The sequence below is a fragment of the Microcaecilia unicolor genome, chromosome 2 (assembly GCF_901765095.1).
Source record: "Microcaecilia unicolor chromosome 2, aMicUni1.1, whole genome shotgun sequence".
Classification (NCBI taxonomy): Eukaryota; Metazoa; Chordata; class Amphibia; order Gymnophiona; family Siphonopidae; genus Microcaecilia; species Microcaecilia unicolor.
In genome coordinates this window covers 385,865,421-385,890,964 of record NC_044032.1, presented here as the reverse complement: position 1 = coordinate 385,890,964, position 25,544 = coordinate 385,865,421, and the positions used below count along the sequence as shown (strand labels likewise).

Sequence of the window (25,544 nt, the reverse complement as noted above, 5' to 3'; positions counted from 1 at the left end):
GATCTGAATTCTAGTTCCCTGTCCAATAGGGCGAGATGCTATGCTGAGGCCTAGGAAAGAAAGAGAGGATGGTTGCTACTAGAGTGACATCTCTGCTATCCAATGAGTAGTACTGGGGGGGGGGGGGGGGGGGCATTAACTGTTGGGCCAGCAAGAGTTCCCAGAGTCAACACCATTTATTTATTTGTTACATTTGTATCCCACATTTTCCCACCTATTTGCAGGCTCATTTAGTTACAGGGGATCAAAGATTGAGAGCTAAAGGGGAAGAAAAGAAAAAAAAGAAGCCATATTGATGCTTCCTTGGAGAGTTTCAAATATATAAACTGGAATCACTGGTGCTTACTCAGTGTAATTTACATTTTTCCACAAAATAATTATTAAAAAAAAACAAAAAAACGTTTAATCAGAGCTGAACTGTTCAGAGCAGATGTGTTAGCAGCAGTCACAATTTAAGCTTGCAGTCTCCAAATCTGGTAGATCTCATTGCAGCATGTGTGGTGATTTGTAACCCAAGTAATGGCTGAACAGAAGTAGTTGTTAGAGGGGTGGCTTTCTCTGAAACCAGGTGAAGTCCTGAGCATGGAAGCTATATTTGATCTGCTTGTGCATTTTGTAAAACCTTAGCACAAAGCTGAGTTCCATTCACCGGGTCATGTGCATGATATCATCTGCCCTGAAGAGACGTCTGCCAGGAGCTTGCATGCAAATGAAATGATTTAAAGTCTCCATCTGGTGCAAACTGTTGTCTTGCGAAGGGACTGTTGATGAAATTTTCTGCTTCCTCTGCATTAGCCTCCTCCCTGAGATGTTCTCCTTCACATTCTGCTTAGCCTCACACATATTTCCTGAGCATTGAATGGATTCTGCTGTTTCCAAAGAAATAAACACTTTACAAGTGACTGCTCAGACTGTGATTGTTTTTGGGTTCTCCTTGAAATTTGATTTTAGAAGCAGCCGATCAGACTGCTGGATGGACACTGTAAGGCGGTTATTCTCAAACCTGTCCTGGATGACTACCAGCTTAGCTGATCAGGTTTTGAGGATATCCCAAATGAATAGCATGTTATTGTTTGGATTTTTTTTTTTTTAAAGAGCTGTTTAAACACATATGTGTTAAAAACTCTGGGGATAGAAGAAATGTATTATTCTTCAAACTTTTTTTTGGTGAGAATGAGAGGAGTGCATGATTAAGATTGTGAGAAGAAATTTTATATATTTAAAGAAATGTTGAATAAAGTGAATTAACATAGCATAGTAATTAGTTACTATTTTGTGACAGTGTGTAACTATGAGAAAGGATTTACTCAGTTGATGTTAACATATGAAATGAATATGCATGAGAGAGATTTGCATATAATGGAGGTGGTAGGCTTGTAAAGTTATCTCATGCATTGCATATTGATTTGTGGATATCCTGAAAACCCAAGTAACTGGCAGTCCTCCAGGACAGATTTGAGAATCACTGCTTTAAGACAATCCTCCCCCCCCCCCCCCCCCACGATATTTAAATCATTTAACTGGTCAAGAATGGCTGCTGTCCGGTTAAATAGCACTTAACCGGCTATCCAGCAATATTCAGCAGGAAATAGCCGGTTATCTCCCACTGAATATTGCCGGTTAGTGCTTAGCAGATAATTGGTTATATTGTGCAAATTAGGCCACCGAAATACCTGAAATATCTTTGGCTGGTTTAAACTTAACTGGCTAGTGCTGAATATCGGCTTGGCTGGTTAAATTTAAACTGGTCAATGCCGGTCACTAGAAATGGCCAGGCATTGAGTATCCGGGCTGACTGCCGACCGCGGGATTTAGCCAGGCTTCCTCCTGCGGTCTGAATATCGGGCCCAACGTTAATGAGACGACACATGCATACTAGAAAATTCATTCAGAAAAATACATGTGCATTTATTGGACGAGTAGTAACAGACACAGCTGAGTTAGCACAAGTTTGCAACTTGTGAGCCGCAGTGCCGAGGCTTTAACTGTAGCTCTTCTCCATATCTTTTGTCATTTATGAATGTATGTTTAAGATGTGTGAGTGGACGGTGCATATATAATTCTATAAGGAGCCGTCTAGATTCTGTATCCTAATCATTTATGCGATTGTATCAAAGAAATTAATAAATAAATAAACACACACACATAAATGACCATTTTCTGGCCAAGTGCTATTCTGTAAAAATGTGCCTAGATGTGATGGTGTACATTGTAAATGGGCATTCACATGAACAGACTTTGGGTGGAGTGTAGACGGGATGCAAAGTTATCCATATAGATCATAAAATGCTATAACCTGTGTTCCTACTTTTCACAATCTAGGCGTGAGCATTTACACCAGCCCTATGGCAAGTACTCACTCCTAGAGTAGCGTGATCAACACAGCTCTTCCAATAATACCAGGGAGAGAAAAAAATGTCATGTACACTTTATTCCATGAATGAGGTGGTATTAAAAATGTTAACAAGTCACTGTGTTTCGGCTAAAGTGCCTGCCTCAGGAATCCGTGTGTAGCACATATGAGTTTATCTTGTTGGGCAGACTGGATGGACCATGCAGGTCTTTTTCTGCCGTCATCTACTATGTTACTATGTTTTTATATGATAGAATCCAAGAATAGCAAAGATTTCTTCACAAAATTGTCAAACAAGTAGATGCAGTCGTTAAAAAGACTATCAACGTAAATGCGCCAAAGAGGTATGCTGTTTGGACTGTGGTACAAACTGCTTGAAAGCAAAATATTAATCCAGAAAAACACCAAAGTTGAGTACAACTGTAACTGCTCTGTGAATTGCTGTAAAGAAAAGCAGGTGCCCATTTTTCTTTATAGACTATGCCAGGGGCGTAGCCAGACCTCGCGGTGGGAGGGGGCCAGAGCCTGAGGTGGGGGGGGGGCACATTTTGGTCTGCCGCCCCGCCACCGCCTCCTCACTGCCCCCCCACTGTTCCCCACCCACTGCCGCAGCAAATACCTTGTCAAGCAAATACATTGTCAGGCACTGGTCTTTGGCGCCGCAGCGTTGCCTGCCTTGCTCTGTCTTCCCTTCATGTCCTGTACGCTCCTTTTAGTGAAATTGAGCATGCTCAGTTTCACTAAAAAGAGCATGCCGGAAGTGAGGGGAAGACAGAGCAGGGCAGGCAACGCGCTTGAGAGCGCTTCAGCTGGCGGGGGTTGGGGACAACTGCCAGCAAAAGCAGGGGCCCACATAAAATATGGGGGGCCCCCAGGCACCCCTAGCCCCACGTTGCTACGCCACTGGACTATGCTCCAATTAAGCACCTTCTTAACACCTAAAAACAGTTGCACGGGCATAGATTACCCTCTGTGGTTGCAGCCTTGATAATTGATGCGCTTGATAATGGTTTTTAAACTTGTGCTAATTCATCCCCTTTTTGTGTTTGGAATGTTTGTTGAAACTCTGTGCATCTTTTTTTGTTTTGCCAAACTGTACTAGGTTTTAGGAAATTATCTTACCATGAACTTGTTTCTTTGTTTTCTTTGTAGCCCCCGAATGAGGTTGTCCTTTATAGTGTTTTCCACACAAGCGCGTATCATCATGGAATTAACTGGAGACAGGTTAGTCCTTTATTATTTTGATGCTGAAGAGTAAGATGCGATGGTAATGCTAGCAGTAAGCTTGCAGCAGTTATACAGCTGATATCTAATAGATCCCACCCCCGTTCTGCACAGTGTCCGGAAAAAATGGGACCCCTTACATAGTTTCAAAATACTTTGCAATTGTTTAAACATTTCGTATGACCGTAATTCATAATTTGTGTCCAAAGTGTCCTCCTTCAGCCTTGACACATTCATGAAGTCTTTGATGCCACTGAGCTGTTGGCTCAATGAATTCTGGGGTCATTAATTATGAGCTCAACTGTTTGCGAGCTCCATGCGCTGCAGCTCCACCTGTTGAAAATAAAGTACTCAAAAATGGTCTCAAATTTCAGGCAAATGTTTCTGCTGCAGAAGGATGATTTTGGGTAATTTGGAAAAATTTGGGGGGTCCCATTTTTTTCTGGACACTGTGTATAAATGGGCGCCATTTGTGCATGTGTGTTATAGAATACTTGTACATATATGTTTAAATGCAAGCCGTGCACTCAGCAGTATTCTTGAGCGCACATGTGGGCAGAGCACGGATGTTATATGGGTGTCTTCCACTTATGCACATAAGTTACAGAAAAATCTGTATGTTGTGTGTATATATGTGCTGTAGTTGGTCGCATCCATTTACACCTACCACAGACTTGGCATAAATGACTGCAGGGCCGGCCTAAGGCACTCTGCCGCCTGAGGCAGGGATGGTGCCACCCATGCCGCCTGTGTCCAGTCTGGCATCTCCCCCTTTCCCTCCCTAACCCTCTTCCCCGCATTTACCATATTGTTTTCTTTTCCAAAAGGTGGCAGCAGCAGTGATTCCCATAGAGTGCCCTGCCGTGGTGCCACTGGCACCGGCCTCTTCGCTCTACTGTGTCCCGCCTCTGAGGAAACAGGAAGTTACATCAAGAGGCAGGCCGCAGTAGGGAGAACAGGCCGGTGCCGGTGGCAGGGCAACCTGTGGGAAGCACTGCTGCTGCTACCTTTTGGAAAAGAAAAAAATGGTAAACATGGGAAAGAGGGTTGAGGAGGGGAAGGGGAGAGTGCGGCTTCTGGAGAGTGCCATATGAGTTGGCCTAATGGTAGGGCTGCCACTGAGTGAGTGCAGCTAAATGTATATGTTCTGGTACCGACCTATGCTAGTTTTGTATAATGGAATCTTGGCTCCCAGATGCAGTGGCGTAGCAGGGGGGGCTGCCACCCGGGGCGGGGCGGTTCGCCGTTGCACCCCCCCCGGGTGCAGCATGATGACATCCCCCCCTCGGCGCATCGACACCCCCCTCCCCCCTGACCAGCTCCCACACCCTACCTTTAAAAAGAATGTCGGAATCCGAGGCGAGGTGCAGCCCCTCGCGCCTGCCCTGCACGTAAAAGAAATGTGGACCGTCGGGCCTTCTCTCGCTCTGTCTGTCCCACCCTTGCGGAAATAGGAAGTTGCGTCAGCGGAGGGCGGGACAGATAGAGCGAGGGAAGGCCCGACGGTCCACATTTCTTTTACATGCAGGGCAGGCGTGAGGTGCTGCGCCTCGCCTCAGATTCTGATATTCTTTTTAAAGGTAGGGTGCGGGAGCTGGTCGGGGGGTGTCGATGCGCCGAGGGGGGGGGGAGCTGGCAGGGAGCACCCCCCCCTGAGCTGACACCCGGGGCGGACCGCCCCTCCCACCCCCCCCTTGCTACGCCACTGCCCAGATGGTGTTTTAGAATTGGTGCCCAGTGTGCGGTATCTAGGTGCTTAAACTGTCGCCCAAGCATCGGATAAATCAGTGCATCAGAAATGATTGTATAAGGGATCATTTTAAAAGGCATTTCTGCAGGTAAAACTGTGTTTTATATGCAGAAATAGCTTTTTATAAAATTTACATCTATGATAAGTGTGTAAACTTACGTGTGTATAGTTTATGTATAAGTTCACCTGAAATGAGCAGAGGCATTCCCAGGGCTGGGTTGGGACCGGGGTTAGTTGTTTATACACATACTTTACAAAATATGTGCACATACATGTAAAATATGTAAGGAGTGGCCTTGGTGTGTGCCCAAATACTGTAAGTGGGACTGCTCACATAAAGAATTTCTTGGTTTGAGACCAGGTCTGGGCCAACTGATGCTGGGAGGCTGTATGCAGTCTCACCACACACATTTTTTGTTACATTTGTACCCCATGTTTTCCCACTCATTGCAGCTTACATAGAGCAATGGAGGGTTAAGTGACTTGCCAAGAGTCACAAGGAGCTGCCTGTGCCTGATGTGGGAATTGAACTCAGTTCCTCAGCACCAAAGTCCACCACCCTAACCACTAGGCCACTCCTCCATATTCCATTCAGCTCCTGAAGAAGACCTCTCTCCAAGACTGGTATTCTGATCAGACAATTAATTTACTTTGAAGTCTGTTTAGGCAATTAACAGGGACAATAACAGCAGGGGCAGTAACTTTGGCAGAGGCAAGATGCAAACAATATTTACAACATCTTTTTATCTCCTCGACCTTTTTCCTTTCTTTTGTCCTCTTACTCTCTCCTCCACCTTCCCTGTTAAGGGTATAGTGAAAGTATAATTAGTTTCAAAGAAGATGATTACTTACAGTCTTTGTTATGAGTCTTGGGAAGCTCAGAAATTCTGAGGCTCCACAGCAGCACTGTAGGTAGCCTGGTCCTGGTTGGATATGAGATGGACCCCAGGAGACCTATGGCTTTAAGCAGTTCTTTTTTCTTCAGCCTCTGGAGCTGTTTTAGGATCCGGCATAGATGATAGAGATCCTGGTACTCAGAACTCTCTATTGTATTTTTGCAGTGGCTAGTTAGCTAGGGCCTTATGGCTAGTGGGGCTCTGTCCTCACATGCAGGCCAGTGGCTGGGGAGGCGGGAGCCAAAGCCAAAGATTTGAACTGAGCTTGGAGTTTTGTACCCCTAATTAGTTCCCTCCAAAACTAATCTCCTCCCCTGATTATAATACTGGTCAAAGGGGGTCCTCCTTTCTAGTAATAGTAAAATAAAAAATATGTTGCTGAGGTAGAGCCTCTAGGTGTACATGTAGGTACTTATAGCGAGACCTTAGGGTCTCTAAAAATAATTCAGGAAATTTGTGCATACTAAGTAGCAATTGTAAATAGATACATTTACTTTCAATGGGCTGAATTTCAAAAAGAAGGCATGTGCATGTTTTGCCTTTGAAAATAGTGCATGTGGAGGGGCATAATCGAAAGGGGCGCCCAAGTTTTCCTGAGGACGTCCTCGCAGGACATCCCGGCGAAGGGGCGGGGAAACCCGTATTATCGAAACAAGATGGGCGTCCATCTTTCGTTTCGATAATGCGGTCGGGGACGCCCAAATCACGAAATTTAGGTCGACTTTAGAGATGGTCGTCCCCGATTTTCGGCCATAATGGAAACTGAGATGCCCATCTCAGAAATGACCAAATCCAAGCCCTTTGGTCATGGGAGGAGCTAGCATTCGTAGTGCACTGGTCCCCCTGACATGCCATGACACCAACCGGGCACCCTAGGGGGCACTGCAGTGGACTTTACAAATTGCTCCCAGGTGCATAGCTCCCTTACCTTGTGTACTGAGCCCCCCCAAACCCACTACCCACAACTGTACACCACTACCATAGCCCTAAGGGGTGAAGGGGGGCACCTAGATGTGGGTACATTGGGTTTCTGGTGGGTTTTGAAGGGCTCACATTTACCACCACAAGTGTAACAGGTAAGGGGGGGATGGGCCTGGGTCCGCCTGCCTGAAGTGCACTGCACCCACTAAAACTGCTCCAGGAACCTGTATACTGCTGTAATGGAGCTGGGTATGACATTTTAGGCTGGCAAAAAATATTTAAAATGTTTTTTTAGGGTGGGAGGGGGTTGGTGACCACTGGGGGAGTAAGGGGAGGGCATCCCCGATTCCCTCTGGTGGTCATCTGGTCAGTTCGGGCACCTTTTTGAGGCTTGGTCGTAAAAAAAATGGACCAAGTAAAGTCTCCCAAGTGCTCGTCAGGGACGCCCTTCTTTTTTCCATTACGAGTCGAGGACGCCCATGTGTTAGGCATGCCCCAGTCCTGCCTTTGCTACGCTTCCGACATGCCCCCGTGAACTTGGTTGTCCCCGAGATGGAAAGCAGTTGACGCCCAAAATCGGCTTTCGATTATGCCGATTTGGGTGACCCTGGGAGAAGGACACCCATCTCCCAATTTGTGTCGAAAGATGGGCGCCCTTCTCTTTCAAAAATAAGCCTGATAATGGCCTACCCTATGTAAAATTCAGTAGAGTTAGATGTTAACTACAGGAAGTTTGAGATCTGCCTTTGATTTTTTGGACTCTGAGCTCCTTGTGGAGTACTGATTTTGTTATGTATGCTTGCATAAGGTGTGAATTTAAGGTTGGTCCAGCTTAAAGGTTCCCAGTGTCTTTATTGTGAGAACATCTCAGAGGTGCTTAAAGTCACTGAATATCCCCTTCTGAAGATAAGAAAAAGCATGGTTAGTGTAGCAATAATAAATAAATAAATAAACCATGAATGTATTGCATCACTGTGTACCCAAAACAATGTAATATAAATTTCATCATCGTTGCATTTGCACAACTGCTTTATTCCACTTACCCTATGTTCTTTCAATACTGGGAAGAAGAAGGAACTTGCTATGCTGAGGACACCAGTGTGTTGCTTAAGTAGAAGAGATAGTGTTGGCAGGCCCTTTTACAGTGTTGAGAAGTCACTAGTTCCTGAAACCTGTTTCAAAAGTTAGATTGCTACAAATATTTTCATGCAGAGTTTTTTTTGGAGACGTGAATAAAGGCTGCTCTTGGTGAACTGACTATATTCATTGAGGGTTAGCCCTACTGGGAACCACTATGTCCAGAATGTCCTTAATTTCCTCGCTCTTGTTTTTATTGGCTGTGGCCACCATATTTGCTTCTCTGACTCAGGGAATGGAAGAATGATCTCGTCTGGAGTAGATTTCATTATTAGTCCACTTTGAACTTCTATTGATGTCATCAATTGCTTTCCTTCACTTTTAGCAAGGAGCTCAGAGGGAAACACCAACACAAAAGTTGGGAAGTAGAAAAAGAATTGTGATCATCCACAGATGGAATCACAAGGTGGAGCCAAATTACGGAGGAAGCAATGCTTATTCGAAGACATGATACGTCCAATGTTTCGGCAAATGCCTGCATCAGGGATCAGTAAAAATATAACATAAAACATAGTCCTTTCAAGTTCTTCATTGAGAAGAATACAAACAGAGACACAGTGTGGCTTTGTTTGTGTCTGCTGTTCTTTGCAGTGAAGAGCTGGAAAGGGACTACGTTTTATGTTGCACTTTTTACTGACCCCTGGTGCAGGCATTCGCTGAAACACGGGCAGCGTCGGGTCTTCGAATAAACATTTCTTCCTCTGCAATTTGACTCCTGCAATTCAGCCCCTGCAAGAGAGACATACAACTTCTATGGTTAAAAGCGAAGGAACTGAAATACAAAAAGAAGTGTGATCCGTCTGTGGTAGATGACATTTCTTTTTGTGCTTCAGTTCCTTCACTTTTAACCATAGAGGTTGTATGCCTCTCTTGCAGGGGCCTTGTTACACATGGACCTTAATTTGTACATACCCACCAACTTCTTATTGGTCATAATGGTTGTAGGAGTCTGTAAAAACTTTTATTGGAGCTATATTGACCTATAAAATCAAGGGGATGGGAATTTTCAAAAATGTTTCACCAGTGGGAAAATGGATATTTTCCCAGATAAAAGGGCTTTTTTAAAACGGCCAACTTGATATTTGAGTTAAACTACATGTGTTGTTCCATGATGCATGTTTTTTCACCAGCACTTTTGCAGAGGTGTTCCCAGACCATGGTTTAGGCCTGGTGAGGCAACAATAGGTTTGGCTTTCGAAACGAGGTGCGTTTTTGGCCAGAAAAAAAATACTGCAGAAAAAGCAGGTGCAAATCTCTGTAGGTAGTTTTCCCCAGGCGATTTTGAAAGAAAAGTATTCTCATACTTTCCTGTTAAGATTTGGGGCAAACTCTACACATCAAAGTACTTGTGGGAATTGCAGTTGGCCACATAGTTTTGTCCAGTTGTTGTTATATACTAATAAGATTTTGGAACACAAAGGTCTCTTTCTCATGCCATGAATACTTAGGAGATAAATGCTTTTGCTAAACTGGTTTAACTTGCATGATCATTAAAATAAATTCACATTTGAAATCTGTATTTGAAAGATGTGATCAGCAGAGTTTTGCCCAAATGTGGCATTCTCCTATAGGCATTTGGGATGCTTACATTTTCTGAATGTTGTAGGGCAAATTCTCCTTTAAAGAGCAATCATGTTAAAATAATGGGTTCTATTGGTAATAAGTGAGTTTACTATGACATGCTTTAGCCACTGAGCATTGGAGTTCTGACTTGCTTCTGATGTCTATTAGGGAGAAAAGGGAGATTTTGACAAAATCTTTAATATTTTTTCTAAAAATTGTGCAGGCTTTAAAAATTGGTGGCTATAATGGGGAACCTGTGATCACTGTTGGGATGGGGGGGGAAGGGACTTGATATACCACTTTTCTATGGTTTTTGCAACTATATTCAAAGCAGTTTACATTGTATATACAGGTACTTATTTGTACCTGGGGCAATGGAGGGTTAAGTGACTTGCCCAGAGTCACAAGGAGCTATAGTGGGAATTGAACCCAGTTCCCCAGGAGTAAAGTCTGCTGCACTAACCACTAGGCTAACCCAATTTTGTATATGATATCTCAGTCTGAAAACTAATGTTTAGTTCCATGTATGCAAACAGCAATAATTTGATATAAGGCCTTCCGTAGGCATGCAAGTTTCCAAAATTATATAGTGCTATGTACATATGTTAGTTGCTTATACATGCAAATGGCACACATGTGGAAAAATCAAATTTTGGAAACCCGCATGTCTACAATGACCTGATTGAGGAGTTGTCCTCCAAAACTGTACATTTTTCCAATTTACTGTGGTTATTTTCAATGCTAGAGTGGTAAACACAATTGCCTCCTGAAGCTTTCTTCCCAAAATGAACATTTGATCCACAGTTAGGAGTGACTTGAAGCAGGTGAAAATGCTGATGGAGAAATATTCTAGGATATGGGTATACTATCAATCTAAAATTCAGAATATATATGTGCACTGTTCCCTCTAAGCTGAGTGGGAGTCCTCCAAATGCATTGCTACCAGGAGGGGGCGGTGCTTCAAAATTGTGTTTTGTATCACTAGGGGCAGGCAGGTTCCTTAGAGTCCTGCAGAGCTTGCTTGTCCCTCACTATTGAAAATGTGATAGTGAAATAGCACCCCTTACTGGCAGGACTGTAGTGGAGGACTCCCGCTCAGCTTACAGGGAACATATGTGTCTTGAAAATCTGCTGTAAACACACCCAGAATTTATTTATTTATTTATTTAGTTGCATTTGTATCCCACATTTTCCCACCTATTTGCGGGCTCAGTGTGGCTTACAATACATTGTAAATGATGGAAATACAGTTTCTTACATTACATTACGATTATGGGTTACATTGTGAACAAATAAAGGAAGACAAGGTCAGATCAGTCACCTTTGGGGCGTGAAAACTAAAGGATATGGTGTAAGGGATTTACTACGCTGATCGAATAATAGCAAGTGAGCGGTGGGGTAGACAGTTTTTATCTGTGGGTAGATATTGAATGGGAGAGTACGGGGACGTGGAGTACGTGGGGTAATATCTTGAGGCATTGTTATGATGTATATGGGATTTATATGTTTTGCTCCTTGCGGTATGTTTTGTCAAAGAGATAGGTCTTCAATCATTTGCGGAAGTCTGTCAACTCGTAGACCGCTCTCAGGCCGCGTGGTAGTGCGTTCCAGAGTTGCGTGCTCTTGTAGGAGAAGGTTGAAGCATGTAGTCCTTTATACTTTATGCCTTTGCACTTAGGGAAGTGGAGGTTGAGGAAAGTTCTGGATGATTTTTTGGCGTTTCTGGGTGGCAGGTCTACCAAGTCGGACATGTATGCAGGGACTTCACCGTGAATGATTTTATGCACTAATGTGCATATTTTAAAGGTGACATGTTCCTTAAGTGGGAGCCAGTGTAGTTTTTTGCGTAATGGTGCTGCACTTTCGTATTTTGGTTTTCCGAAGATGAGTCTGGCCGCTGTATTCTGAGCTGTCTGAAGTTTTCTCATTATTTGTTCTTTGCAGCCTGCGTATAATGAGTTGCAGTAATCCAGATGGCTTAATACAAGTGATTGTACCAGGTTGCGGAAGACAAATCTTGGAAAGAATGGTTTTATTCTTTTCAGCTTCCACATGGAGAAGAACATCTTTTTTGTTGTGTTGTTCGCGTGAGTTTCAAGTGTAAGGTGGCGGTCGATTGTTACTCCGAGGATTTTTAAATTTTCTGAAATTGGCAAGTTTAGTTTAGGTGTGTTGATAGTAGTAAATTTTTTTGTATTGTATTGGGAGGTTAGTAAGAGGCATTGAGTTTTTTCTGCGTTCAATTTCAGTCGGAATGCATCTGCCCAGGTGTTCATGATGTGTAGACTTTGGTTGATTTCGTTAGAGATTTCGTTGATGTTTTGTTTAAAAGGAATAGATATTGTTACATCATCGGCATATATGTAAGGGTTAAGGTTATGGTTTGATAGAAGTTTTGCTAGTGGGGTCATCAGTAGGTTGAAAATTGTTGGTGAAAGGGGAGATCCCTGCGGTACTCCGCACTCAGGTGTCCATGCAGCAGATGTGGTTGAATTTGATGTGACTTGGTATGAGCGTGAGGTTAAGAATCCCTTTAACCAATTTAGGGCATTGCCTCCGATGCCGAAATATTCAAGAATGTGTAATAGGATTCCGTGGTCAACCATGTCGAAGGCATCTCTTTGAAGTCTGTGTTTGGTGTCTGCATTTGTATAAGTAGCAGATTTTCTAAATTTGTTGCTTATCTATGTATGGCAATTTAAATGGTTCCTAACCCTTCTAAAATCACCTCTGTAATGATTTATATACTGATCACTGTATCCTCTCATTCTAATTCCTAATCTTTTACCTCTCAGCTAGTTTTTTTGGACAAGGACAGAATTTAGTCATGCAGCTGAAATGATTGTTTGTTCGTTTTCACATGCGAGCCCAAGATTTTGGACAGACCTGTACCGCTGTACCTTCTGCTTTTCTAAACTCACGCTGAGTAATAGCATGATGATTATATGATAGGGTGGAGTTTGTTTCTTCAACCATATGTGGGTAGAAGGAACTGAATGAACTGAAAACAAAATCATCCAGATGTGCACCCAGCTGATGTCTGGTAAAGCACCTCCGCCTTGCCAAAATCACTGTTGGAATTGCATGATTGTCACAGCAGCACCACAGGGAGATGCTTTTCTGTCCTTGTATGAACTGGTAATTCTGAGTTTTCTCAGGTAGCTTCTTGAGGCCACAATGAAACATTTGTTCTCTGAAATTTGGCCATCTGAAAAGTGAAAAATATTGTGGGTTCAAATTCTGAAGAATGCTGTTCTGTTCACTTAGGGGCATAGTTATCAACATGGGCTACTGTTAAGATATGTAATTTTACCACTAACTTGTGCTATGTTAGCACAGGTCCCATTTAATGCAATGAGACCTAGTTACTAATAGCTGAGGCTAACTGTAAAATAATATATCTTAATGGTAGCCCATATTGATAACTTCCCCCCTAAATGTCTGTAGAGTCAGCAATGGATATAATTATTTATGAGATTGTAGCCATGTTGAAAGTACACATCTCATTCAGGTCACCAGAAATCAACCTGAGATTAAATTCAACAAGAGAGATTAACACTCTCACAAAAGGGCTGCAGTTTACAAGCCTGAAATTCATCAGCTGAGTGAACCCTGCAGTTTTTCTTTTTTTTTTTGGAACATTTCGAAGTTAGTACTATCTTCTTGCCAAGACAGATATAATGAGTGCAGTTACTCTAAAAAGGTCATTGGAGCTGAAGCTGCATCACAGCAGGCAAATAAAATTCATCAGATCATGTCAATGGAAATACATGAAGTTGATAATGACCCCCAATTCAATTGCCTGTCAATCCTGCTATTTTATTTCTGCCAGTGGCAGAACTCAGTCATGGGATTATTACTGATTCAAGGACTTGGAATGTCACTTTAGTATGAAGAAAGGTTGTATTTTATTTGCCGCACAAAGTTGAAGATGTCAAGGAAGAAGGGAGCCACAGCGGCAATTAGAGGCCCACATTTGTTGTTGAGTCAGCCAAACAATTCATGCATCCTCAGTACTGAAATGTAGTAATGTTTTATAACGCATCACATGAAGTGCAATTGGACTCAGGAGTCACTTTTACCATTTTCTCCAAAGATACTGTATTCACCAAGCATTTTGATCTTGTCATTGCCGAAAGTTATCACAAGAAGATCATTGCGACTGTAAAATATGGCCTCTATCAGTGGTGATTTTCTGTCGTGTCATGAGAAGTCACCAACCTAGAACCTCTTGTCATTGGCCTGGAACCTTTTAGAACTTGCTGGAGTGGAAGGTACCTGCAGAAAAATGTACCAAGTTGGGCCAGTAGAACCACTGGTTGCTGTTGGTCACAAATGGACACAGTGCAAGTATCTTTAGAAGAAACCGGTTTGAAAGACTGTGAATTTAAGAGGATCTGGTGAAGATGTAATTAACAAATTCATTGAAATCCTTGTAGAAGAATTAGAGACTTATCAAGGATCAAACATTGCTGTGGTACATCTATCACAGTGAAAATACACAACATTTTTAGTGAGGCTGAAACTTGATGCATAGATTAAGCATATTTCATATTACTGCTAGATAGAAAATGTTGATAGACAAGGATTTCTTGCTCAGCCCAGTGGGTCCATTTGTGCCTGCGTACTGTACTGTCACAGGTCTTATTCTGTCTTTGAAATTTCCTCCCTTCACCACTACAGTCCCATAAAGGGCGATTCTATAAATCAGATGCTTACATTTAAACATGCATTATTCCCCGGATTCTATGTATTGCGTACAAAATTCCACACCCAACTTTGCACGCACATCAGAGATGCATGCATTTATAAATTGACCAATGAACTTGGAAACATCAATAATTGGGTACTAACAACCAATTATTGATGTTAATTGGCTGTCTTAAAAATTTGGACACGATCTCACTACACGCTATTCTATAAAGCTCAGTGCCTAACTTCAGTTGTGCGTATCTAAAAGGGAGTGTGGTCAGGAGCATGTTGGGGGTGTTCCAAAAACTTCCGTGTGGATTTACAGAATTCTCCCGAAGCATGCCTAAGTTGGGTATTGACATTTACATCTGCGCCAAAAAGTAAATCACTGGATCCACACCGAATGCTATTCTATAAAGGATGCACTGCTTTTATAGAATAATACTTTCCGCTTAAGTTTTTTTTATTTATTGACTTCCCTCCTATGTGCTGTAAATGTAAAGAATAATACCATACACAAGGTTTTGTGTGCACATACCTGCGTTAAATGGCAATTTTCTGTCTAAGCGCTATTCTGTAAATACTCATTTAAGTTATATAGGGCGATTCTATATATGGCACCTAAAAAATCGGCGCTGAAAGAAGTAACACTCAGCACTATCCTATAAACCATGCTTAAAGAGGGCCACAGTTTATAGAATAGCCTTATGTCCAGGAACTGCGCCTAACTTTAGGCACGGCCATTTGCACCAATTGGATTGTGGTGGAAATCCTCGGGCCTAAATTAGGCATATATCCCCCTTATTCTATAATTACATGTGTAAATTCAAGGAATGCCCCGATCCGCCCATGACCCTCTCATTTCTGTGCCCCCTTTTTCGGACTTGCACCTAAATTTACACATGTAACTGCTAATTAAACACAGTTTAATTGCTTGCCAGGATGCCAATTATCAGTGCTAATTGGCTTGCAATTCAATTAAGTTGCATGCACAAATTTGGTATGCACCCAAAATTTGCATATGCAACTCACAGCGCCATATCTAGAATCCAGGGGATTTTGAAGCAGATATACACAGGGGAGGATCATGGCAGGAATTCAGAGAAAAGCGATGAAAATGGTATGGGGTTTACCTAGCAAGATGTACATGGAGAGATTTGTTGACCTGAACACATATACCTTGGAGGAAAGGAGAAACAGGGGTGATGTGATACAGATGTTGACATATTTGAAAGGTATTAGTCCGCAAACAAACATTTTCCAGAGATGGGAAGGCGGAAGAACTAGAGGTCATGAATTGAGGTTGAAAGGGGGCTGACTCAGGAATAATGTCAGGAAGTATTTCTTCACGGAGAGGGTGGTAGATACCTGGAATGCCCTCCTGCGGGAGATGGTAGAGATGAAAACTGTAATGGAATTAAAAAATGAGTGGGACAAAACAAAGGAATCCAAAGAAGCTTAGGTGAGATTAGGTAGGAAAGCCGGTGCTGGGCAGACTTCTGCGGTCTGTGCCCTAATCGAGGCTCAATAGATTTGGTTTGGCTGGAGTGGAGCTTTTCAGGGGCTTTGGCAACAAAAATTTTAGAACATGGCCAGTGCAGGGCAGACTTCTACAGTCCATGTCCTAAAATTGGCAAGGAAATAAAGGAAATGGCCCAGAGTACTTGAAGAACAGGATCTCCCTCTACACACCTTCAAGGTCACTAAGGTCCTCCCAAGGAGTTTCCCTAACCACACCCTCTCCAAAGGACATCGTGATACCCGCAAGCGAGCCTTCTCCAGAGTAGCTTCCACGCTGTGGAATGCACTCCCTGAAAGGCTTCGCTTAACACAAGATTATCTCAACTTCAGGAAGCAGGTGAAAGCTTAGCTCTTCAACCAGGCCTTTAACAGAAGAAGTCAAAATGTCACCAGCTGCACATGGTATAACAGGATAAGTTTATCCACTCCTGCCTAGCCAAGATAATGCTCAAGCACCTTACCAGTGGCGTTCCTAGGAGGGGGGCGGTGGGTGCGGTCCGCCCCGGGTGCACGCCGCTGGGGGGGTGCCGCGCGCGCCTGTCCTCCGTTGTTCCATGCTTCTTCTCTGCCCCGGGGGCAGAGAAGAAGCATGGAACAACGGAGGACAGGGCGCGCGCGGCACCCCCCCAGCGGCGTGCACCCGGCGGGGGGTTCCTTCGTGGGGGTGTCCTTTCGCCGGGGGGGGGGGGGGGGGGCGGGGCACTGCACCCGGGGGGCGGGGCACATCGGCGATCCGCCCTGGGTGCCAGCCCCCTTAGGAACACCACTGCACCTTACTGACCTCATTTGCAACTCTCTTTAACTAGTTCCTTATTTTCTTACTCCTATTACTCTATCTTATCTATCTATATGCTCCATCTTTGCTTACACCCTATGCTTTATTATGTAATGTGTTGCCATTATTTTATTTTATTTATTTATTTATGGCATTTATATCCCACATTATTCCCACCCATGGACAGGCTCAATGTGGCGTACAATAGTCTATTAAACAACATTAATACAAAATACAGGAATTAGCGTCAGAGAAGGGAAAGAGGAACAACAGGAGGGAGAGGGAGAGGGAGAGAGGGGAAGGTGGCAATTTGTCGATGTGGCTGCCGTGGCTCAGAGGGATGTAACACCAGGAGGGACCATAGCATAAGCTTTACCGAAAAGGAAGGTCTTGAGCCCCTTCTTAAAGGTCGGGTGATCTGGGGTGAATTTGACCACTTGGGGCAGTCCGTTCCAGGATTGAGTGCTAAGATAAGAAAAAGAGGAAGCATGGACAGTCTTATATTTGAGGCCACTGAGAGCTGGATAGTGGAGATTGAGATACGTAAGAGCTGACTTGCGGGAGTTCCTGGGCGGCAAGTTAATGAGAGTGTCCATGTAAGCAGGAGCATCTCCATAGATGATTTTGTGCACCAATGCGCAGATCTTGAAAACGATACGGTCCTTCACAGGAAGCCAATGCAACCTCTCACATAATGGGCTTGAACTTTCAAATCTCGATTTGCCGAAGATGAGTCGAGCTGCTGTGTTCTGAGCAGTTTGCAATTTCTTTAGTAGCGCGGATGTGCATCCCCCATAGGTACTGTAATAATAATGTAGCATACTATCAGGCTCATTTTCGAAAGAGAAGGATGCCCATCTTTCGACACAAATCGGAAGATGGGCATCTTTCTGCCATGGTTGTCCAAATCGGTATAATCGAAAGCGGATTTTGGACGTCCCCAACTGCTTTCCATCCCAGGGATGGCCAGAGTTCAAGGGGTGTATTGGAGGCGTAGCGAAGGCAGGACTTGGGCGTGCTTAACACATGGATGTCCTCGACCCATAATGGGAAAAAAAGGGTGTCCTGACGAGCACTTGGACGACTTTACCTGGTCCTGTTTTTCTTATGACCAAGGCACAAAAAGGTGGCCAAAATGATCAGACGACCACTGGAGAGAATCGGGGATGACCTCCTGTTCCTCTCCTAGTGGTCCCTAACCCCCTCCCACCCTCAAAAAACATCTTTCAAAATATGTCGTGCCAGCCTCTATGCCAGCCTCAGATGTCATACTCAGGTCCATCACAGCAGTATGCAGGTACCTGGAGCAGTTTTAGTGGTGCAGTGTACTTCAGGCAGGCGGACCCAGGCCCATCCCTCCCTACCTGTTACGTTGTGGGAGGAAACAGCGAACCCTCCAAAACCCATCAGAACCCCACTGTACCCACATCTAGGTGCCCCCTTCACTCATAAGGGCTATGGTAGTGGTGTACAGTTGTGGGTAGTGGGTTTTAGGGGGGGGTTGGGGGGGGGGTTGGGGGAGCTCACAGACAAGGTAAGGGAGCTATGTTCCTGGGAGCATTTTATGAAGTCCACTGCAGTTCCCCCTAGGGTGCTCGGTTGGTGTCCTGGCATGTGAGGGAGACCAGTGCACTACAAATGCTGTCTCCTCCCATGACCAAAGGGCTTGCATTTGGTCATTTCTGAGATGGGCGTCCTTGGTTTCCATTATCGCCGAAAATCAGAAACGACCAAGTCTAGGGACGACCATCTCTAAGACGACCAAAATTTCAAGATTTGGGTGCCCCTGACTGTATTATTGAAACGAAAGATGGATGTCCATCTTGTTTCGATAATACGGGTTTCCCCACCCCTCCATCGGGACGTTTTGCGAGGATGTCCTCAACAAAACTTGGGTGTCCCTTTCCATGCCATACTTTGTATTGTTATTTGAATATTTTTACTGCTGTAATTGTCTATTGCTTATGCTTGACTTATTCATGCTGTACACAGCCTTGAGTGAATTCCTTCAAAAAGGTGGTAAATAAATTCTAGTAAGTAAATAAATAAGGATAAATCAAGATCAGGAATACATATGATGTATCATATACCATATGTAATGAGTTTATCTTGTTGGGCAGACTAGATGTACCGTACAGGTCTTCATCTGTCATCATCTACTATATATTTATGAATTAGGCAGAACCAAATGTTGCAAGTTGTGTTCATTCCTGTGCATTTAGGTGCCCACACTTATACCGACACCCGACATAATAGCCCTGACAAAAAAGCCCAGACAAAACAGCCTGGTAACAAAATATCCCTTGACAAAATGGCCTGTCCCACAAAATAACCCTTAACGAAATAACCCCCTAGAAAAAAATGCAGTGCCATATTCTGGGCAGCCTGATCAGGCCCTTTTGTCAGGGGGCTGATTTGTCAACAGCTATATTGTGGGCAGGTCGTTTTGACAGTGGCTGTTATGTCAGGGGCTATTATGTCGGGAGCTTTTTTTTGTTTGGAGCTTTTTTGTCAGGGCCATTTTTCGGGGCTATTTTGACTGGGTACCACTTATACCAAATCTGTGGCTGTTGTAAATATGGGCATCTGCATATTTGGCGTGCCCAGATTTCCTTATAGAATAGACTCCAACAATGTTGCCTCAGGGTGGGCCCAGTTATACAATTACCCTTCGTGTCTGACATATACATATTTTGATACTGTCACTGTTTTGGCTTCACTGAAAATCTATTCCAGATGCCAATCAGCCTTTCAATTTAAAAAAAAAAACATTCCTTTGAATTCATCCATAGCTTCAGGTTCCTATGATGGTCTCTGAGCTTTATATTCTGTGAAAAATGTTACTTCCTAGTTCTTTATCAAAGCGCTGTGGTTGGTGTAAGTGTGGTGTAAGTCTGATCCCTGGGAATGTCAGTGAGAGACAGGATGTGTCCTAACACCTGTGCTTCCGAGCAATAAAACAAAACCAGAATCTGCACAGGATAACAATAGAAATAAAACCACTGTCTCCATAAACTGTGCTAGTTTACAGTTATTCACACTTCCTTGGTGAATCAGGAGACATAGAATCAAAGCGAACCAAATTATATCATAGGCGGGTGTGTGGGAAAAGCAGTGGCGTAGCAAGGGCGGGGTGGTCTGCCCCGGGTGCATGCCTCTGGGGGGTGGTGTCGGCTCCGCTGGTTCCCTGCTCCCTCTGTTCCGGGGCAGAGGGAGCAGGGAACCAGTGGAACCAACACCCCCCTAGCGGCATGCACACGGCAGGCAAGAATGCACTCGGGGGCGGGGGCTTGTGTAATGTGCCAAGGCGCGGGGGGGGGGGGGGGGTTGATGCGCCGAGTGGGGGGGGCTTGGGTGATGTGCCGAAGGGGGGGTTGATGCGCCGAGGGGGGGTGTCATGCTGCACCCAGGGGGGGGGGGGTGTGCAGTGGCGAACCGCCCCGGGTGGCAGCCGCCCTCGCTACGCCACTGGGGAAAAGGAATTCAGTATTTAAACCCAGAGAGGGATACCAGATGCACACACACCTTCAAACACATCCCTACCTCCCCTTCTCCCTGCAGCCATTTCACAGCCCCCTCCCCCACTCAGCCTGACTCTCATTCACTGAAAGGCATCAGGCAGACCCTGACGTACCGAAGCACTGCTGTATTATCTTTCTACCCTAAGCACTTTAAGCTGCTTTCTAGATAAAATACCTTTTGCCAAGCCAACTTTGTGTATTTTATTATTGTGCTACAAACCCTCCTGCCTCTAAGAAGTGAATCTGGGACCAAAAGGAAGGAACCCAGAGAACCAGACCAAGCCAAGGGCTGACATCTTACTTCTTACAAATACCTAGTTTATCAAATTGCTCCCTATCAGAGTACATGCACATAGTTTCATTTGCCATAGGCAGATATAACTTTACGTTGGATAGTTCTGGGAGTTTATTTTATAAAATAGGTATGGAATGGGCACATGTTTTAAATGCTTCCTAGGTCCTTGTTGTAAAATTATCCTTAAACCTCCTAATTCTCGAAAGTTGCATGCCCAAATTTCAAAGTGCACACTAATTTGTGCATGTAGTTTAAAGAATAAGATCAGTTCTGCACATAACTTAATAGATTAATTAGATGCTAATTGGCCTTAACAAGCTATAATTGGTGCTAATTGTTAGTTGCACATATAACTGCCCTTAGTTGGTATTCTACAAGTTGCGTGCTCAAATTTCAGGGTGTGCAACTGCAAGGGGGCGTGGCCCTGGGAGGGTCATGGGGAGGATCAGGGGTGTGTGTCAGGCAGCTTACTGATCATTTATATCAGCCATTTGGCTGGCATAAGTTCTGGCGTCTAAAGTTGGGTGCTCGTGAATGCGGACTTATGCTATTACTCTACAATGACAGCTGCACGCGTAAGAGCTGGTATAGAATCCTGGCTTAGCACACATCACCCCGGTGCCTAACTTCTAATGAGAATTTCCACCGAAGTAGTTGAGATTTATCAGCTTCCCAAAGTTGGTAATATCCCTTGTAGTGGCTGAAGCAGGGGCATAGCTACGTCGGGCCAAGGGGGCCTGGGCCCCCATAGATTTGGCCCTGGACCCCCCTGCCGATGACCCTCTCGACCCCCCCTCCCGCCGCCGTCGCCTACCTTTGCTGGCGGGGGACGTTGTACGTGCAGGACGTCAGACTCAGAAACAGAACGAAGGAAGAAGAGGACCTCGGCTGGCGGGGGTTGGGATCCCCCGCCAGCAAAGGTAGGCGACGGCGACAGCAGGGGAGGGTTGGCGGTGGGAGGGGGGGTTGAGAGGGTCGTCGGCAGGGGGGGGTGTCAAAGTTGTTGTTGTTGTTGTTGGTGGCGGCGGGGGTAGTCGGCGGCGCTGGGGGGGGCTAAAATGTGCCCCCTCACCTCGGGCTCTGGACCCCCCTCCCGCCGAAGTCTGACCGCCACTGGGCTGAAGCAAACTGAGACATAACCCAAGCCAAAGCAAAAAGAGGCAAGTGATCTGCAATCCAGTAAGGTAGAACACAACGAGCAGAACAGCACTCTGAAGAATAAAGCAGTTTTATTAAAACTAGACCCTACGTGGCTATGTTTCGCCCAATGGCTGCATTAGGGGTTTACGATGTAGCCTACCTCTGACACAGCCTTTGGGTGAAACGTGGCCACATCACATCTAGTTTTAATAAAACTCAGTGGCGACCTTACTATTAGGCCACCTGAGGCTGGGGCCTAAGGCAGCACTCTTCTGAGGTGGTATCTCCCCCCTTCTGTTCCTTCCTCAATCCCCTTCCTCAAACTTGCTTTTTTTTTTTTTAAAGGTGGTGGCAACAGCAACAGCAGCAGCGAATCCCATTCTCTCTACTATGGCCCTCCTCCGAGGAAACAGGAAGTTACTTCAGAGAGGAGGGTTGCAGTAGAAAGAAGTGGCCAGGGCCTGCAGCAGGGCAGCCTATGGGGAATCACTGCTGCTGCTGTCACCACTGCCTTTAAAAAAAAATATATACATTCGAAGAAGGGGGTTGGGGAAGGAATGGAAGGGGGGAGATGTCGGATCGTGGTGGGGGCAGCAGAGGAGGAGCCGGGTCGTCAGCTCATTCCTCATCTCAGACGGCATATTGTCTTGGGCCACCCCTGATAAAACTGCTTTATTCTTCAGAGTTCTGGTCTGCTTGTTGCTAACTGAGACATAACAGGGAAACTGTAAAACAGGGCATCTGTTACAATAATAGTGTAACTGGGTATGTGCTTAGTCATGATACCTTATACCAACCATAGAGCTGAGGTAAATGATTACGGCTAAGTGCTACAGATATGCATGTAACATACAGTAAGTTAACACATGTAAAAGTCCCATCCATACTCTTCCTATGTGTGTGCCCACTTGTTAAAATGGCGGCTGTGCAAGATATACGTGGATTTAAGGCATTCACGCACATTTAGTTGGTGTTTTTTGGTTAAAACCTAAAATCAGAAGCCCTAATGATATATTTAAACATCCTGCAGGTTGGCAGCTGTACCAGAAATATTTAAATAATTCTTGCATATATATATATATAGCTAGATTGAAAAGAGACCTTCCAGGTTTTTATTTATTTAGGCTGTTAGTGTTACTAGTGTACGGCCCCAGAAGAAACATATGCAAGTTTAGGAATGTAGCTTCATTCAGGTTTGCAAATAGTAGAGCTCCAGGAATCGGGGGGGGGGGGGGGGGGGGGGGGGGGTGAAAGCATATCCAGTCAGCAGTCATGACTCAGACTAGGACCAGGCAGTGTATAGAAACCTTTGCCCGTTCATAATTTGCATGAAACCAGTCCTGCTTCCCACCCCCTCCCCATCCTGCAAGGCTCCTCCTGCAGAACTTTGGTTGCTCTTTGACTTTGCTGTACACGGTGGGAAAGTAGAACCAGCTTTCTTGAATATTTTGATTTATCAGATTGTACAATAAGCAGAACGGTATGAAGAGAGCTATCTGGCTGTGAGAGGAAGACAGGAAGGATATGGATAGCTAGATAACTGAGCCTGGCTTGAAAGATACAAGAGTTACATGGCAGCACCTAACCTTGAAATAAAAAAAAAAAATATTCCAGGCCAAGCTTAAGGGCAGTGTGGCATGTGCTGTGTGTGTGAGTGTGACTGAAGTTACTCGACAGCTTCTGAAGAGCTAGAATTCAACTGGTGGCATGAGAGCTATTTTTGAAATATGACATCTGTTTCAGAAAACAGGAAGTGCAGATATGTTTCATGTATTTATCTTTAAAACTTGCCATGGAAACAAGAATTCTGGGTCACTTGTTGCTGCTGAGTTTTGGTAAGCAGTTTGCTCCCATGAGGGGGTAAATTCTATAAAGTAGGTGCTAACATTTATTCACCAATTATGTGCATAAATGATTAGTATCCTGGCATATACAGTGGGGGAAATAAGTATTGATCCCTTGCTGATTTTGTAAGTTTGCCCACTGACAAAGACATGAGCAGCCCATAATTGAAGGGTAGGTTATTGGTAACAGTGAGAGATAGCACATCACAAATTAAATCCGGAAAATCACATTGTGGAAAGTATATGAATTTATTTGCATTCTGCAGAGGGAAATAAGTATTTGATCCCCCACCAACCAGTAAGAGATCTGGCCCCTACAGACCAGGTAGATGCTCCAAATCAACTCGTTACCTGCATGACAGACAGCTGTCGGCAATGGTCACCTGTATGAAAGACACCTGTCCACAGACTCAGTGAATCAGTCAGACTCTAACCTCTACAAAATGGCCAAGAGCAAGGAGCTGTCTAAGGATGCCAGGGACAGATCATACACCTGCACAAGGCTGGAATGGGCTACAAAACCATCAGTAAGACGCTGGCGAGAAGGAGACAACTGTTGGTGCCATAGTAAGAAAATGGAAGAAGTACAAAATGACTGTCAATCGACAAAGATCTGGGGCTCCACGCAAAATCTCACCTCGTGGGGTATCCTTGATCATGAGGAAGGTTAGAAATCAGCCTACAACTACAAGGGGGGAACTTGTCAATGATCTCAAAGGCAGCTGGGACCACTGTCACCACGAAAACCATTGGTAACACATTACGACATAACGGATTGGCAATCTGCAGTGCCCGCAAGGTCCCCCTGCTCCGGAAGGCACATGTGACGGCCCGTCTGAAGTTTGCCAGTGAACACCTGATGATGCCGAGAGTGATTGGGAGAAGGTGCTGTGGTCAGATGAGACAAAAATTGAGCTCTTTGGCATGAACTCAACTCGCCGTGTTTGGAGGAAGAGAAATGCTGCCTATGACCCAAAGAACACCGTCCCCACTGTCAAGCATGGAGGTGGAAATGTTATGTTTTGGGGGTGTTTCTCTGCTAAGGGCACAGGACTACTTCACCGCATCAATGGGAGAATGGATGGGGCCATGTACCGTACAATTCTGAGTGACAACCTCCTTCCCTCCGCCAGGGCCTTAAAAATGGGTCGTGGCTGGGTCTTCCAGCACGACAATGACCCAAAACATACAGCCAAGGCAACAAAGGAGTGGCTCAGGAAGAAGCACATTAGGGTCATGGAGTGGCCTAGCCAGTCACCAGACCTTAATCCCATGAAAACTTATGGAGGGAGCTGAAGCTGCGAGTTGCCAAGCGACAGCCCAGAACTCTTAATGATTTAGAGATGATCTGCAAAGAGGAGTGGACCAAAATTCCTCCTGACATGTGTGCAAACCTCATCATCAACTACAGAAGACGTCTGACCGCTGTGCTTGCCAACAAGGGTTTTGCCACCAAGTATTAGGTCTTGTTTGCCAGAGGGATTAAATACTTATTTCCCTCTGCAGAATGCAAATAAATTCATATACTTTCCACAATGTGATTTTCCGGATTAATTTGTGATGTGCTATCTCTCACTGTTACCAATAACCTACCCTTCAATTATGGGCTGCTCATGTCTTTGTCAGTGGGCAAACTTACAAAATCAGCAAGGGATCAAATACTTATTTCCCCCACTGTAGGTGCATATGAGTGGACATACACGTGCCCAGTGGCGACCCTAACATCAGGGCAACTGAGGCAGGAGCCTCAGGCGGCACTATCCCCTTCCTTCTCAACCTTCTTCCCCATGTTTTTTTCCAAAAGGTGCAGTGGCAGCATCGATTCCCATAGGCTGCCCAGCTGCCGGCACTGGCCTCTTCTCCCTACTGTGACCCACCTCTTGACGTAACATCCTGTGTCCTCAGAGGCAGG

The 25,544-nt window shown here is 44.7% G+C and overlaps 1 protein-coding gene across 2 annotated transcripts in view; it reads left to right on the top strand.

Annotated features, from left to right (window-relative positions):
* ANTXR2 (ANTXR cell adhesion molecule 2) overlaps positions 1–25,544 on the top strand; it is a 437,579-nt gene that overhangs the window by 27,553 nt on the left and 384,482 nt on the right. For both annotated transcript variants that reach the window (XM_030190557.1, XM_030190556.1), the window contains exon 3: positions 3,506–3,577. In XM_030190557.1, the coding sequence (XP_030046417.1) occupies positions 3,506–3,577 (72 nt within the window). The remainder of the gene's footprint in view (positions 1–3,505; positions 3,578–25,544) is intronic.